Source organism: Pseudopipra pipra, chromosome 1 (genome assembly GCF_036250125.1).
Source record: "Pseudopipra pipra isolate bDixPip1 chromosome 1, bDixPip1.hap1, whole genome shotgun sequence".
Classification (NCBI taxonomy): Eukaryota; Metazoa; Chordata; class Aves; order Passeriformes; family Pipridae; genus Pseudopipra; species Pseudopipra pipra.
In genome coordinates, this window is record NC_087549.1 from 130385001 (window position 1) to 130403162 (window position 18162).

Below are 18162 nucleotides of genomic sequence, written 5' to 3' on the forward strand. Positions count from 1 at the left end.
ATTACAGATCACCTTTGATATTTTTCTCAACCTATATGGATAATTTTTTTCCTGAAAAAGTCTATATTTTTCCAGGCAACACCCTGTGCCACACACATGGATGGAAACAAAGTGGGAGGTAATATGCAGCGAAATGGCCACCGAAGTAATCAAGAGCACCCTTTTCACATAACTATAGTACCACTGTATTTAACTCTTGGGAGAGCTGAACATCACTGTTAACAATGGATGAAACCACTGGCAGGAACTCAAACCCCACATACTGCATGCAGATGATTTTAATAAGATACAGTGTTTAGACCACAAAGGATACACTCCAGAGTAGCTCTATATATATTTGTTTACTTAATTGAAGGGGTGGAATACCATAGGCAGCCTAAATACTGCATTTATTTTATGCACAGCAGTCAGTCTAGTGTCACAGACACAGTATACACTACCCTTCTATGAAGTTAATTACTTAGCCCTCATCTAGATTAATGTCTGTTGTGATTTATTTCTTTGCAATTCACCAGCAGAGTCTGATTTAACTAGTGCTGCCTTAGTAAAAAGAAGACAAAATATTAGCTACTATCAAAAAAAACAACAATCTCAAACAAAAACCAAATCAGCTTTCAGCAGACTTTGACTTTTTTCTTCTAAGAACAGTAGCTGCTGAATTGTTACACAGTTAATGGCAAATTATGTTTTGAATACCAAGCTAACAATGGTGTTATTTTAATAATTTATATGTAATGTGCAAAGATACACTGTATAAAGGGCCTACATAGGAACTGAAGCATTTGAATGCCCATTAATTCTTTTGAAAACTTAGTACTCTTTGTCTGCATCAGTCATCTTGATGCCAGTCTAACATGAGAACAGAGTAAAATATAGCCCGTAAATTATACATACATGACACATAAATGCATGTTAACAGAACATTAAGACTGCAGACTGTAACACTTCAAAGATAGGAAATGTCAGAGTTAAAGCTAACTCCCTCAGTTTGAGCATGTTACTCATTTTGCCTTATGACACTGTCTTTAATCTTTAAAAAAAAAAAAAGTAAGAAACAACAAAACCTGTGCTGGAAGCAAACACAAATTATGAAAAACTCCACCCTGAAGGATTACAACTTGATAGGCTATATGGAAAAGAAAACAAGGAAGTGAAAAGTATCTTTAATTGTAGACAATGCTACAGTTCCATCTCTAATACTAGAGTTGGCTCATGCTGATGTCCAAGCTATCAAACAGATTATGCCTTCCTCAACTAATGTATCACAATGCTGCACTTGATATAGACTACAGAGGATAAAATATTGAGTAATCACCAGTCACCAGAAAGAGGTGACTGAAAATTGAAATTTAAATAATTTTATTTCCTTAAATCATCTCTTATTTTTAAAAAAGTAACACTGACTATAAACTTATAGCTTGTTCTTAAGCCCACTGAAGTGCTTTCACTTAGTCATGTTGGGAGGAGCCTCTCCTATGTGTCTCCTCAAGTGATACTTTCAATGGCGGAGACTATTGGCCTGTAAGTCCTTGGAAACAGAAGAGATTTAATATAATTAATCAGCCACAGGAGCAGAAAGAGCATCTGCCATGCTTCAGGAAAGCCAACAGTTTTGATTCAACAGAGCTGATGCCCTAAAAAACAAAGTTTTTGTAGTTCCTACCATTCCACTTCTTCTGTAATGGCATCAATTTACAGGTGGATTGAGAAAAACATTCAGTCATGCTGCCTGCCATTCATCTCCCATGGGGATCTCAGTCCTGCTCCGATTGACATTTCTCAAAGCCATTGAAAACTCCACGAATTTTTTACATGACTGTCAGGACATTTAACATTTAGAGCTAAGGGATCGGAATTCCTCCTCTACAAATTATGTTATCAGTTGTCATCATGGCACAAGAAAGCCTAAAAATACTAAATGAATCAAAACTAGAAGGAGCCCATAACCTATTGTTCTTTCCAATATCTACATTTTTTTTACTGACAACTACATTGACTGGAAGGACGAGCCCATGAGTTTCACTGGAAATACCACCAGAGCTTCAGTCCATGGGGTAGCTGCACTAGCAGAGGTGCCTCCCTGGAAGTTCAGCTGAGTGAAGGACTATTGCCTCAGGGAAGGGAATAAACCATCTTCAGCTCAGCTTGCTTTCTATCTAAACCAAGTTGGCCGTGTCCACGTCACGATTCATGCCCGGAAATCCGGCAGAGTAGGAACTGTAAAGGACTTTTGCCAGAGCTTTCTGACTCTCAGTTGGCAAATGGACTCTCACCATAAGTAGCTTATGAACTGCTCAAAGATTTTAAGTTTGCAGGAGAGTTGCTGTTTTCTCTGAGATTTTGAATACATCCCATTATCTACAAAAGCTCATCCATGAAATAGCAGGGGGTTTTGTTATGTTCTTTTTCCTTTTTTTTTTTCTTCATTTCAGATATAGATTCTTCCATCACTCTAGGCACTGGAGTATACATTTCACATTTAAATGAATATAGAATTTTAGCTGCAAAATAGGATGCATTAAGGCCCAGAGTTATCCTCAGCTGGTATTTAGGTTTTACTGTTACTTTCCAAGTCACAAATTAAGTATTTTTTCATGTTCAAAATACAGACCATTTTGCAAACCATAAAGATTGAAAACATAGTTAAGGATTCTCAAAATGAAAACTGCTACTGGATGTGACAGGTTGAAACCACAAAAGCACCATGAAGAACATTAATTATACAAAGCAGCTCTTGTTCCTGAAGTGTTTTAACACCACAGTGATAACTCACGAATTCTAATGAAATTTGCAAATTGCTGCACACAAACTGAGCTTAAACTAAATTTTGTATTTTTCAGAGAAAATGTTACCCAACAGAATAACTAGATATTTAAAATACATACTCTGTGACACTATTAACATGCATTGACTACAGCTGTATCCCCCCACAGTGTTCCAGGATACAGGGTCAGGACAGGGCAGACCAGCACTCGTTCAGGTTTTACTGCCTCAGCTACAACTACCACAGAAAGCCTGGACACAGATTATCTTTTCCACTAAGCCTCCTGACAAGTTTTCAGGAGAAGCAGTAACTGAGGAGATAGCACTGAAGCCACCAGTAGTGCCGATGTGGACAGAGTGGTATGTCCAATCTGGGCCTCCCTTTACCCCTTCTCTCTTGCCATTGCTTCCCAGTTCAGCAGGAAAATACCATACAGCTCTCTCTTCTCCCCCTTCTGCAGGCTTTACTGTGCAGAAAGGGAATGATCTCTTACTGCTTCTCTTCTGCCACTCTCATCACTTCGTTATCTGAGTGCCTTCTAATAGTGCATTAAGCTACATGATTAACTCCTGTCACATGTGGCTTGTTCTCTCTGATCCTCTCTGCAGGGGGAGGATCTGTGCCTTTGCAAAGGAAAAGGAAACATAAGTCAGCTTTAAAATAGTGTGCAAATTAATAAAAAGGACTAGGGCCAGATTTTTGTTGGTTGGTTGACTGGGTTTCTTAAGTCTTTTATTTCATATGATGAGGAGTTGAAGAATCATTTTAAAAGACACTTGTATCATATTGGAAACTCATGTCTTTTTACCCCGTGAAATTCTCCAGGGAACAAGTAAGCTGTCTCTGGAGAATTACTGAAATATTTCATCATAAGCAACTGGAAGCTAAGAATAAAGAATCAATTGAATTTTTAGTATAACTCTTTAAATCCCCCACCCTTTTCTGTCTGTTTTCACTAATGTCCGTTTACTTCCACTGTCTAGTCAATGAATGAGAAAAAGGATATTTTCATTAAAAATCTGGTACTCCCTCCTTTCATTTTATTAAGTAATATTCAGATAGTAGAATGAAAGTGGAATTTCGTGTTCACTTTTCTAGAGAGAGAAACAGAAGGAACTGTGTTGTTACCGAGAGCAAGCATACATCAGGGCATAGGCAGGAGAGTGACCCTGTACAGCAGGTGTGACCCACTGCAGTATCACACACCAGCACATCACGAAATCCTGTTGACAGGCTCCGCTTTGAGAGGTCCTACTGCCTCTACCTGCTCTGAAACTTCAGCCTTCTGATACTAAAAATATTATTCTAATTTTTGACTTGAATACATGGCCAGCTTGCAGCCACATGCACTGTTGGCAGCATGTCCTCAGCTTCACTATTTCTCCCTCTCTGGCCCCAAGCACTCCTAGGATATGAAAGGATATGAAACATCTATATTGCCAGCAGGTTCAGAGTTCCCTGGCTTAGTCATACCAAGTTCTTCTGCCTCTTCTTACAGGCTATTCTTCTCTCCCAGTACCCCGGATCCACACCTCTCCCTGATATATTTCAAGTGTTCTTTTTTTAAAAAATATACATTTTTAAACAAAAGAGTAAATGATTTTGCATCATCTTTTAAATAATATCTGTTTTATGAAGCTGCTTTGTAAGTCTGAAGGCCACGATGATGGAGACTGAGAAAGGCAGAGAGCCACTGATTCCACATGATGTGCAAGAGGTGGCAGGGAAAAGGAAGCAAAAGGCCCTAGGCTGGCACTGGAGATAAAGAGCTCCAATCTTCAGCATCCAGCCTTAGGTAACTCAGATTAATTAGGGCATGGCTCGGTTTTCCCTTCCCTAATAAAGATTGTTATTAAGAACACAAGCCTCCATTACAGCTTCTTTAAGTATCAAAACACACCGAAAGAACAAGGTAACTCATATCCTTTTCCATTTCTTATCAGACTAGTATGACCTCATTGACAAGCACTCCACCACCAATATGCATGTATAGGGATATCACAAGTATAAATCTATACATTTTTATGTATGGATATAGCCAAGTTCCATTTTAAACTCTAAAAGTATATAAATGCTTGGTTTTAACTTACCAACATAACAACATTGTTTTTCTACAACAGAATAAACCAGTGCTTACAAAAAGACCTCAAAGCGTTCACAGTAACCTAAAGTAATGAATATTGTAATGAGAAACACAAGTATTTAGGGTGATAATGACTGGACTTTGCTCTACTTAGATCGGCTCACCCCCTATGGAGGCTACCAAAGCTTAAAGATTTTATCACCCTAGTAATCAGCAACGGGTAATGGCCTTCATAAAACACAGTAATTAAATTGACTGATTTCAAACTAGTGCATTTTTTTCATTAGGGAGTTCTTTTTTAACCTACTTCAAAAATCCCTTTGTGAATACTGACTATATCAGTCAAAATTCAAATGATGAGGGATGAGGAGCTTGTTCTTCTCCATAGTTCAGATATTATTCAAGTAAAAAGCTGAAGTTCCTAGTATTTTTTTTTTTGGTCATCTCTAAATGCTTCCAGTTTTAAAAGTCTTTCAAGACTGAATATTATAAAACTGGGGGTAGAAGGGAAGAAAATAAAAACCTTAGCTCTTTACATTTTCCAAAAACTAGTAAGAGATTCTGCCATGTTAAAATATGCTTTTAAAATTCTCTGAGGCCAGCATTCCAACCTCCCTAGCAAAATATCAATGGTGAAATTCATGCAGTGCCACACAATCCATTTAATTATCCTTTATGCCTGGATTGTGCATGTTGTTGTAACTACCATGTCTTACTTAATCTTTGAACACTTTTGAATAAAACTTGGTTGTAAGCACAACCCTTTATTATTGCTCAAATTTGCCTTCACAATACGTGCGTGAGCCATTTATCTGTGTTCCAAGAATACTTGCAACTCAACAGAGATTTTAAAATAAAACATTTTATGGTGAGTCTCAACTTTGCTTTTGTGGCAAAAACATTTCCCAACTCAATATATGCTCTACAGAAGCTTTATGATGGCAAAAGCAAACCTACTGGAAAATCTACCTGGATGACTATGACACAAAACCTAGCTTCATATTTCTCTCTCTGGGCATACAGCACTTTTTAACTGCATAAAAGAGATGCTGAATATGTTTTCCATATGACATCTATAGTGAAACACAAGGATCACAAGACAGGAGTACAAAGTACAAATCCTTCCCACTCTAGACAGAAAAACAAGTGACTCGATAGCCATGCTGAAATGTGAGAGTTGGTCACAAATATACACTTATTTCTCTCTAGAACCCAAAAAATCTCAGGGCAGCTGTTAAAGGCTGCTGAAATCAAAGGAAATTATTTTATAGGCACCAGCGGGATATTCCTTACTATACCACTTCATCCACATACTTCAGGCAGTTTTCAGCTCCTCCCTCACTGGTCATATACTCGAAAATGAGATACAGGATTAACACCTATCAAGGAGCAAATAGAAGTACACAAACAACCTAACATAGCAGCACTAAAAAGGCTCAAGTCGATAGTAGCTCTGAAACCTACCAAAATCACATAAGCACCCGTATGATTCAGATTTCACTGTAAGGAAATGATGACAGAGGGGATAAGTGAACCAAGAATCCCAGGTAACTGCTTTCTTTGGCAGAGCCAGCCTTCCTGGAGAGTCTAGAAAAGGACATTTTCTTACTTTCCTCACTTTTCTCCAGTTCCACCTGTCACAACAGCTACCTTTGAAAAGGATGACTAGAACCAATGGTCTGAAAGGCTGCCAAACAGATGCAACAGGTTGTCCTGTAACTAGTTTAACAAAATAATGTACTGCATTAAGCTACTCATGATTACAGTTTCAAACTCTGCACTCCTGTGCTACAAACTTACTTTGTATTTCATTACAATCAAATAATAAGTTGTTGATTTACAGTTTCTATCTACATATTCACAGTGCAAGCAGAATGTGACCTGGAAGAGATAAATGGGGAAAAAAAAGAAAAGAGAAATAATGGAAGGCAGATGAGAAGCTGCTTCTTTCACAACCAAAGGTGCAAAGAGCATTCTCAATAAGCCAGGTAAGCAACAAACATGGTTGTTAGAGAATATTTATGACAGCATCCACTGTGTAACATCACTGAAGCATGCACAATGGGAGCAAGCTTTCTAGAAAATATATCTACAAAACAGACATGCAGTTAGGTCTAACTATCAATCATCTGGACATGTGAATAAATCTAAAGTCAGTGGTCCATGTTCTGTTAAAATCAACTTCTACCATACAGAAATCTTGCTGCCCAGTAAATAAGCTAAAATATATTATACAAACTGTATAATATATTTTAGCTTCTGCTGCCCACAGAAGCTAAAATATATTATACAAACTATCAGAATAATAATATCACAGCTACTAGGCCAGCAAAAGTTTTAATATTTAGATCTTACCGAGAGTAAAGTGTACTTACAATGACTGGTGATATATTCTGGTTAAGTTATATAGGTTTAAGATCCTATCACATTGAAACAATCAGATTTTTGTGTGTTTTGGTTTTTATTTCATTTTATAATTTACATTCTTTAAGTCAGTGCTTACTGATCCACGAGAGTACATCTATATGGACTATTTAAGTCTCCTCTCCCTTGGAAGTGTGTGTGTAACTCCCATTAATGCTAATGGGCATAAAGCACACACATAGAGGAGAAAATAGACCCCTCACTGTGAAAATAAATGTGTTCAGTTATTTTCAGATGCGATGCTGAAATCAAACAACTAAAACTACATACTCTGAGGAGATAACATTGTACAGCCTAACTGAAAATGTCACCATTATTTTTAACTCCCTGGTCATGGACCCTGACATGTTCTTTATGTTTCTGACATTTCCTGTGTCATAAAAACCATGACTGGGTAACATATCAACAAGGGCCAAACCCTAAATTCTTACACAAGCAAAAGCATCCCAGATCTCACGCTCCTTGCCTTCACAAAGGACGCAAGGTTAGCCCTCATGTCCTATGTTTTTCACCTCAGTCATATGTTTTCTCTTTACACCGTATGGGTTAATAGCAGCAGTAAACTTTACTGCTCTCTAGGATAGTTCCTTAAAATCATGATGAATCTACCAAAGTAAAAATTCCTACCAGTTATTTCTTTTCCTTAATGATTTGATAACCTGATGTTTTCCGTTTTAATCAAAATTAATGGAGTCAATGCTGTCTGTTTAAACAGGTAAGAAAAACTGTTTATCTGGTGATGTGAAATTCAAAGGCACTGTGCTTTATTAAAATACAAATATAATCACATTTTTTTCTAATGGAAGCAATGTTTTATGCATTTACAGCTAATCTAACATGATATTTGGAACAGTCACAAGAAAAGAAAGGTTTTAAAAAGGGTGCAGTATAAGTGGAGCATGAATGGTTTTGGTGAGTGTATTTAGGGTCTTTGTAAAGTTGCCTGCTGACTTTCTAATGCAAGTAATCACACCCATCTTCCCAAATCAGAGAGATGCACCTTCAAACAAGTGGATGCTACTGAGTTATCAGTCAGGCAGGGATGAGTTCTTCCAGTGATGAGGCCTTTTCAGAAGCTGATGTTGTAGGAGATGGGAAGAGCGATTGCTGAAAGGTCAACTGTCAGAGCTTAGTGTCAGGATTTGCAACACTTCTGGGTCAAATACGAAAGTTAGGTCCTGCCAGGTGCTGCACGGTCCAGCTCCCAGCCCCTCGACCCCAACCACATGCTCACTCATCTATTCCTGCACTGAGTCAGTTCATGAAGAAAAATACTCCAAAGGAAACAAACCAAACAAATAAATACTTCTCTACTGATCTGCCTCCCACCACACAACATGAGTGCTAACAAGTACTGCTGCCTACACAAAAACTGGGCAGCGAGGAATATGGGTAGAGGTGGCTGGCAGGGGAAGGGCTGCCCCTTTTAAACTGTCAGACCAACCCCGCCACATCCCAAAATCAAACCCATACAAAAAGGACAATCAAAGGAGGATGCCAGCTGAGACAAGGAACTGGCTGGTGACTGCACACTGAAGTAAAGCAGAGCCTTAGAGGCTGCCATTTTTCTGCCAGACACTTCCAAAAGTGCATGTGCACGCTATGAGTCCCTCATGTGTCATGCCTGAGGACAGCTAAGCATGGATTCACTCATCAAGGAGCTCTTTATGGACTGGCATACAGGGTTAATGACCAAAGAGGCTGTTATTCACTGTACATGCCCCCTCAGTTCCAGACTCTTGAGCTGCAAAGCATTTCTGCATCTCACTTGAGGCTTTATAGTGAGAAAAGCTGGGCTGGAGAACATATGAACACCCTTCTTTTCCAAATCAGAAAAAGGCACTACAATACAGCAGCCCAAGTAGCATATGAAGTTGTTGCAGTCCAGAATTTGATACAGGAATTACGGCAGAGACTGATACTGCCAGAATGAACTAGGCAAAAAATTAATGAGCTCCTTCATTCCTTACAGGAGAGGAGAAGGGTTTACAATGGTCTGTCAGCAGCCATGTGGATGGACATCCATTGGTTTACATAACTGCATACAGAGCTGAGCTGGAGATACTGAGGCTCTGCACGGGCAGGACATGCAACATCCGTGAAGCAAAGCCCTTTATGTACCACTGAACTGGACTCACACAAATCAATACTGTTGAATGACTCTCTTTTCTTCTTCAAGTAATAGAAGCCTGTCTTTTTTTATCCGGGTGTATCGCTGTGACTCATTTTGCAAGCTGACGTCTGACTATATAGAGGAAAGGCCAAAACCTTAAAATATTACTACTTCTGTATAGAACACCGAATCTATTTTCTCCTGAGTGAGTTTGCAGGAGTAAACAATCCTATGAATGATTTGGTGTATGATATGAAAAAGAGACATTTCTACAGCCCATCTCCCAGAAAAGATCACTCTGTGCTGTCATCAAAGACATTTCCATAGCCTGTCGTATCACTTGAAAGACAGAAAAAACACCTTTTCAGAACAATCACATAAAAATGAAAAATAAATAAAACCAGCCTGACTTGCCAGCATCACAGTGGAAATCTGAGCACAGTAACCTTAGACAATTTAGAGATTATGCTAACAATATGGCAAGAAGTTTCAGCAAACATTTGTGAGGAAGGGCAACTCCTGCACAAGTGAATGCAATCCAAAAATATGAGTCACACACAAGCAATTTTGCTATGGGCCATAAAATCACTTTATGAGAGTTACAGATAATTCTGTATGCATTCTATAATGTTTCCCTACTGCGTAGAGATGGATATCTCAGTATCCTATCACAGATAATGATGGAAAACAAATTCTCTACATAAAAGCTGATTGCTCAGAGATTCACTCTTAACTGTTCCAAGGGATTGTAATGCCAATGGAACACTTTATACAGCATTCATCAACAAAGAGGTAGATTCATCACTGCCAAACACACTGCAGTTTAGGTATTTGTTATAAGATGTAGCAGAGTGAATTGAGAGCAGCCTTAGACATAGAACATGCATCCTGCTATTCTCAGCACCTGCATACTCTTTTATCACGCATGCACCTACCATCCTCCACAATGACACCTCTCATTTCCTCCTGTTAGTACTTTTGCACATATTGAGACATATGAAGCATCATGCAGTATCAAAAGAACAGATGCATTCTGTACCTGTCATGCTGAGAAAAATGTACAGCATTAAGCCAGTCATAAAATAAGAGCTACTGGAAAGGTGAATCCTTCAGGACTAACTTCAGAACAGCACAGTCTCTTTTTGCACCTCGATTTTTCTCTTTATATTCTTTTAAGTTTGTCCAACTGTACCATAGAATCATTAAAAAAACAGTTTTAAAAATAGTGAAAACTTTCAAAAGAGACTTCTCTCATGAGATTTTAATGAGTTAACTCTTTTACAAGGTAACTTTATGACTAACACACGTTGGCAACCCAAATTCAGTGGGGACTCCACTGAAAGAAATCTGGCTTATTCTTTCTCAAACTTGGATGTTTCAATCCCCAGGATGAATTTAACAAACAAACCAAACCAAACCCAAACAAACAAACAAAAAGCCAAACCAAACCCACGAAAGCCCCCAAAACAATAATACCTCTCCAACATCATAGATCCATATGTGGCCTTCTGAATCACCAACTGCTACCTCCTTCCCAGCCTGGGCCCAGCGGACACGGTTGAGGGCAGAGGCTCCTTCTATGGTGACGCTGGCTGTGGGAACCTGTTGAAACAATAGGAACAGGAAGGACAATAAAATCACACTGCCTACAAACCCAGGGTCAGTTTTGAATGTCCTGCTTAGCTGGGTGAGCCAAAGTCCCTTGGCATTGCTGGAAGAAACACACAACCCTCAGTAGGGGGAGAAAAAAAAAGGGTACATTATTTCTTTGATCACATGTGCTAAAAAGAGGAAAGAGTCAGAAATTGCAAGAGCAGGCAAGACTTTTCCGTGAGAAAGGGCTGTAAATGAGAGGGTTTTTTACCCCTTAATCCTGGAAACATGCAAAACTGCATCTGCTTTTTTTCTCAAAAGTCACTAAGATGACCAAGAACCAGCTGAGGGTAGGACTTAGCTTCAGTCCTGCCCTGGCTTCTGGACTCTGACTCAGGCCCGGATAACCTGATGGTCAGCAGACACATCCCTGTATTCATGCTGACACATCTTTTGAATCCATACTCACCTCTGCAGCTAGATGCAGAGGCAGAAACTTAAGTATTTATGTCAGAAAAGTCCTGAGCTAATCACTTTAGAGTGAAGACACAGCAGAAGTGAGAACAGCTGAGCTGACATTTAGGAACTCCTACAATATATTCCCACAATTCTCTTTTACATCCCCAGGAGATTACTTCTGCTTTAAATACACTTGGATGCTGTCTAATTTCCAACCCCCCTCCCTGCCCCAAGTCAACCAACTTAACAGGTGATCCACAAGAATACATAAAGATTCTGGTTAATGTGTGGGATGAATAAAGCAGCGAACGTGCTCATAGGAGAAGTATTTGTAATCTATGCTGGAATGAGGGCATCAAAAGATGCTGCAGAAGGAAGGAACTCTGTGGGCGTTTGTCCCAGATAGGTGGATCACTCAGTTGATTTAGGTCACCTCATAAGACAAATGACGGTAACCTGCAAGCCTGCTAATGCTCCACCCAGCTGCCTTTAATAGAAGAACCTGCCTGAGCAAGGAGCCTGTAGCTTGGCATAACAGTCTTCCAAACAAGGCTGTTTAGTTTCAGTGCTTTTTAGGTCAGGGCAAATGGGAGAGGATAGCTGCAAAAGCAGCTCCTCCACCAGATCCATGTGGTGGGAAAATGTCTTGGTCACACAGAGAGATGAGGACAAAGGAATGCCCTGGAAAGGAATGCCCTGGAATCTATAAATGGGCACAGAACTGGAGAGCAGTCCAGGCAAAAGTCCAGGAATCAGAGTCCAGGCTACCTTGGGAGGAGTGACAGGTACTCCTTCCATTCCCACTGTCAGCACAATGCAGCAGAAAGAAAGAGAGCAACTTCAAGGTCGTATTTATTAAAGCCTAATCTGAACATTGACAAACTGGCAAGATTAACAAAACCAGTATTTTGCTAACTTCATCTTTGTTCTGTGGCTGTAGCTTTATATTGTCCTTGTGAGATAGGTCCAACAATCCAGGAGAAATAATTTTTCAGTAAACATTGTACAGCTTCCATGCCAGTCACCTTCTCCTCAGCTCTAGTGCCTTCATTGTGTCACACAAGACGAGTGACAGCAGGAAGCTCAACCTTTGCAGACTTGCTGAGACTCTTGTTACAGCTGCAGTGTGTGTGCTGCCACGCCAGCAGCTGGACAAGGACTGGGAAACAGGGTTGCTTCCCTTGACCCTCTCCCCCTGGAGGCTCCCTGCTCCTCCTCACCGACCCTGACACAGCTGCAAAACCAACTGGAACCTCAAGCACAACGAACTCACCAAAGCTAAAGCTCCACCTCTGCAAAGGGGTTCACGGTACTGTGCTGAGCCCCACATGTGGAATGCAAGAGGGTTTTGTTTGCAAAATTATGTAGAAATAATGTTGGATAGCAATCAGAAAGCAGATACCATCCTCCCCCCTTTAAGAAGTCATTCAAATGCAAATAACTACCGGATTCATGTCCCCATTGTGCAAGGCCTAGGTCCTGTCCAAGGCACTATCACCCAAAAAAACTGGCACGCACTAACTCCTCGTCCCAAGTCTGTTACCTAAGTGAGAGTCAATGGCCTTAAGCTGACAGGGAGTCATTGATCCATGATAAAAATCACAGTAGAAAACTAGCAAGTTTTGCTGCTGCGATCACTGATTTCTAAGGGGGGGGAAAAAAAAAGCTATTTTAATTCCAGCCAAAACTAATTTCATAACATTTGGAAACAGAATTTTTCAAAAAACTAAATGCCACATTGTAGAGGACTAAGGCACTATAACCAGCTACAATTCTCAGAAAACTGTAAATCAAAGATATTTGTTTCGTGTACAAATATATAGTGCATATTTAAGACACTGAATTTTCACAAAATCTTTCAGGAGATTGAAATACATAACTCTAAAGCTGGGTTTTGGTTTGGTTGTTTTTTTTTTTTTTGTTTTGGTGCATACAGCATTTTTTCAGTGTTCCACATAAAAATAAGCAGCATGCGTGCCACAGACACAAGACACAACCCATGATTTTTTTCAAAACCCAGTGATTTTGAAAAATCCTGTTACTAATCCACAAAGCTGTCTAACCAAATAAAAAGCAGTAATGAAAGTCTTTAAAAATCTAAATAAAAAGCCTTTTCTCCACTGATAGAGAGAAATATAGTAAACCCATGGTATCTTAAAATAGATTTATCTGTTCTCAGCAGTGATAGGTTAAATTACACATGCCTATTTTAGATTTCAAGATAAGAGTTTACTTATAATGGTAGCATTATGTTTTTAAAAATCACATTTGAAATACTATATAAATTCTCTGAAGTTTTCGCTTGTCAAATTTTTAACAATTTTGAAATGAAATTTTAACAGATAACAGATTAAGAAAGATGCAGTCAAAAAAACTTGCATGATAAGAGTATAGCTTTTATATTATTATTTTTACTGCTTATGTAGTGTCAAAACCTGCTTGCAAATACATCTGTTATCTGTTTCTAGATATAGATACCATCCTCACAATTGCAAAGCTAAGGTATGACATGCAAAAAAACCCCAAAAACATTTAAATGGGATATAACACAGAAGAAATAAGCAACTTTCTAAGTCAGTTTCATATCCGTTCATAGACAGACTCCTCAATCACCTAGAGATCTTCTCCAGTCTTGATCAAAAAAGAAATACAGGCACAAATGTAAGAAATCGGCATTTGCTATCCTGAAACTATTTGCAAACCTCACTATACCGATCCATAAAAATAATATTCAGTTTGCAAAAGAATGACGCAGTGGGTAAGGATTTTTTTTCTTTTAAAGGTTTTTTACATTAATTTATCAGCTATAAAATAAAACGTGACTATTTTCATTGCTATTACAAAAACAATTTCTGATATTCAGAGATCAATATGAAATACACAGATAGCCTTACTAGTTTGCACTGGGATTTTGAGAATTTATAATGATTAAACCCGTGGTACAGTCAAATGATCTTAGTTATTTTGATCAGAAAATATCTACCTCTCAGGAAAAATGTTTTTAATAAATATGGGGAGTAACGCTAGTGGAAACTCTGTTGCAGTTAAAAAATTTAAGGGTAGCATACTGTAACTAAACCCAGGTGTTTTCTTCTTAACTGATTTTCAAAATAACACCTAAAGAATAATACAGCTTATTCCTCATATTAAACAAAACCAGGACTCATTAATAACAATCACATCTAGTTCTAATGTAGAGATTTTTATCAATAGCTAGCAGTTAAACACAGTAATAGACCTGTCATTTTCTACTGTCTTCACAAATACTTTGACATCACATATCTGACATCTAAAAGTAATAATGATTTTAAAAATAGGTGTTTCAAGATCTCTTATTACAAAGGCAAAAGTGCTGACAAGGAGTTTTTCTTAGCAAATAGCTGTGCAGACTTAAACGGTGTAATCAATTACAGATTTCTTGAAAATTATTAACTAATTATGACCTATCAGATAGAGGGTAAAAGCAAACAACAATCACTTTCAGTTACGATGTTCGGAAGAACTGTTTACAGTTCTGTCTTTCAGAGGTACTTTTGCTGCTTCTCCTGCATAACCAAACGTCACAGCTATTCAGAATCTGCCAGTTTATCATTTATATAGATTTTTTAATTTGTTTCATCCATGCTCAGTAAGGAAACCAAATGGTATTTCTGCATCCAGAGACCCAAAGTCGATTTTCGTAAAAATACAAAGCTCAGATATCATGGAAATAATTCCATTCTGATCCTCACATGAGAGTTGATTTTGACCTCTCAGAACGGAAATAACTTGTGAAATCACGGGTGGCCTTGCATGCAGAATAAAAGCAAGATTGAGCTTGAAATTAATTTTTTTTCTGATGTTCCTATGTATTTATATGTAAACACACTGAAAATGCACAGCAGTTTGCTATGTACAGCCTTGCTATTGATGGGAATGGGATCAAGCGGTCCATATTAATTTTTTGGAAAGAAGTTACGGTCTCATTGGGTGAAATGGCAAAACATCAGTTGATTTCAAGCAGAGCAGGATTTCAGCCCTGGTATTTGGGGGGAAAGGGTTATTTTTTTTTCTTCGCAAAATGCTGGGGTTTATGCTCTGTGTTTAAGCCTGCATTAATGAGAACACCTGAAGGATATGTCCCTCCCTTCCCAAAATAAATTCTGAGGAGACTCCTCCTGTATATCCTCCAGCTGTATGTGCTCTAATTAAAAAGGCTGCACTGCTTCCTGCTCAGAGCACTTCAAAAGGCCTCACTGCTCCCCTTGACAGTGCAGTGCCCGGTGCTGGTTCCTCTTACCTGTCTGTGCTTATTTATGGCAAGCACCACTCACTCGAAGCCATAAACTGCACCCGTATTTTATTCTGTCTGAAATGCATAGCATGTTTACAGGAAAGGCGTAGTAATGATCAAACTAATCTTAAAAAAATAATAAAAAAAAAATTGAGTGTACGGAGAAAAATGCTGTTGCTTGCTCTTTTGTCTTTTTTGGACATAAAAAGAAACTGGTCAGCGAATACGTGACCTTTTATTTTCTTACTGTCTGTTTGTTCTTAATTTTACATTGCATTAAGTAAAACCATGCAAGACTTTGTGTGTGGAAAAATACTTTACTTCTTGTGAATACTGATTGCTGGCTATCTAAGACTGACTTCAGGTGATGTGACAGGTTTTCTCAAAAACATTTTTGGGGGAAACTCAAATACAGAAAATATAGTTCCTGGCATTTTTAAAAATCTGAAATAATAGGAGAAAAAAAGGGTGTTTGGCACATTTAAAATATTTTTTTTAAAAAAATGCAGTGTTTACCAGCCTCAATCTTTGCTAAAAGCACTCTGATTAATCCTTTCTCATCCGCAAAATTCGAAGGTGAGATGTTTCCTCCCCAGTTAGTTAATAATAATTCCTCCCACTATTTAGTTAATAACAATGGAAAGAAAACTTGTTATTTGTCACTTACATTTGTGCCTTTAAGTTCCACAGCAAAGTTTAAGGAAAAGAAAGGTGAGGGTATAAAGTACCAAATAACATGAGAGACAGATGCCCTGTGCATTAAGAGACTGAAGTGGGGTACCTAGTGACTCAAAGGTGGGAGGCGAGGAGAGATGCAGGGGCACACACTGGGTTTCTGACACGATGGAGGCACCAGTACGGGGCTTCCAAGTTATAATCTCCAGAGAATTTGGAGCAGAGGATAATAAATAGGGAGAGAAATGAAATCTCCCAGTGCAACATGAGCCCTGGCGAAAGGCTGCCCGGCGCCTCGGTCCCCGCTGGCAGCCTGTGGCCGGCCTGCCAAGGTGTGACCACCTGGGCGAGGGCGGGCATCGCAAACCCGGCGCTTGGAGCGTCGTGCACCAGAAACGGGGGGAGGGGATAAAAAAACCTGCAGAACGGGCGCGGTTTAAAAAGTGCACCTTAAAATAACAGAGCGGTAGGGAGCCTCCTCCCCGAGCCGGCACCGCGGCATTTAATTGCGTTGGCTTTCTGCCGGGGGTGCCGGAGCCGGCCCTCCCGCCCCTGACAGGTATCGAGCGCAGCAGCCTCGCCGCAGGGGAGGGAGCGCGCGAGGGAGGGAGAGAGGGAAGGCGGGCGCGGGAGGGGGGCGGGCGGGAGCCCCCGGCAGCGGGACGTGCCCTCCCCTCCCGCCGCGCCCCGGGGCGCGGGAGCGGCCGACGCCGGGCTGCCATCGCCGCGAGGGAGCGCGGCGCTCCCGCAGAGCCCGCGGGGAGGACGGCGAGGGGGTGCTCGGCAGCGCCGCCGGCCCTCACAGGGTTAAGGTCTCCCCGGCGCCCCGCCGCCCGCCCTCGCCTCCCCACCGCCGGCCGCCGCCGCGCCGCCTCACCTCGGTGTCGTTATTCAGGTTCCACAGATCCAGGCGCCCCATCCCGTCCACGCAGGCGAAGAGCGCGGGATGCACTGGCGACCACATGACATCGTAGACATAGTCGGCATTGTCTTCAAAGGAGTAGAGCGGCTTGTTGTGCTGTAAAGCAGAGAGCGGCATGAAGACTTCGTGGCGCTAGTGCTGCCTGGGGCTGTCTGGCGAGTCTAATTAAAAACTTTGCACATTTACAAAGTGTCATAAAACTTCCCCAGATGAAAGGTCCTCCGCGAAGGGCGGGACTGCACTTTAATGGGGCAACAACTGTCCGGTGGGATAAATGAGATGCCCGGTGTGAGGGGTGTGGGACGCGAGGATGATGGGGCGAGGGCGGGGAGCGCCCGTGGCTGCTCCCGCTCCAGGCCGGCTGCTCGGAGGCGGGAGGGGGTGCGGGATGCAGGCAGGGAGCAGGCAGCAGGCAGCGGGCAGGCATCGCCGCTGCCGCCCGAGCCCAGCGCGCTGGCGGTCGCTCCGATAAGGATCGTGAGAGCGGCGGGAGCAGCGCGGCGCCTCCGCGGCCCCCCGCGCACCGCGGGCGGCGCCTGACACCTGGCGGCGGGCGGCGGCAGCGCCCGGGGGCGCCTTGGGCTGCCCGCACCCGGCCCGGCTCCGCTCGGCCGGGAGGGAGGGAGGGAAGGCTGTCATCTGCAGCAGGCGGGGAGTCGGAGGGAAGTTAGGAAGTGCACCAGGAGTAAAGTGTAATTGTCCCTCATAAATTATTCATCGCATTTGCCTTGTCTTTTAATTTTTGCATAATGGCTTCGCTAATCCCCGATCAATTAATGGAAAATGAAATTTGAATGATAATGAAAACTCCAGAGACGAAAGAAATTAAGTATTCTCGTGGCTTGTGACAGAAATC

General features: G+C 40.9%; 1 protein-coding gene across 8 annotated transcripts in view; it reads right to left on the reverse strand.

Annotated features, from left to right (window-relative positions):
• DYNC1I1 (dynein cytoplasmic 1 intermediate chain 1) overlaps positions 1-18162 on the reverse strand; it is a 188105-nt gene that overhangs the window by 7213 nt on the left and 162730 nt on the right. For all 8 annotated transcript variants that reach the window (XM_064677031.1, XM_064677047.1, XM_064677039.1 and 5 more), the window contains 2 exons: positions 17262-17402; positions 10861-10986 (listed from right to left, as the gene is read on the reverse strand). In XM_064677031.1, coding sequence (XP_064533101.1) covers positions 10861-10986; positions 17262-17402 — 267 coding nt within the window. The remainder of the gene's footprint in view (positions 1-10860; positions 10987-17261; positions 17403-18162) is intronic.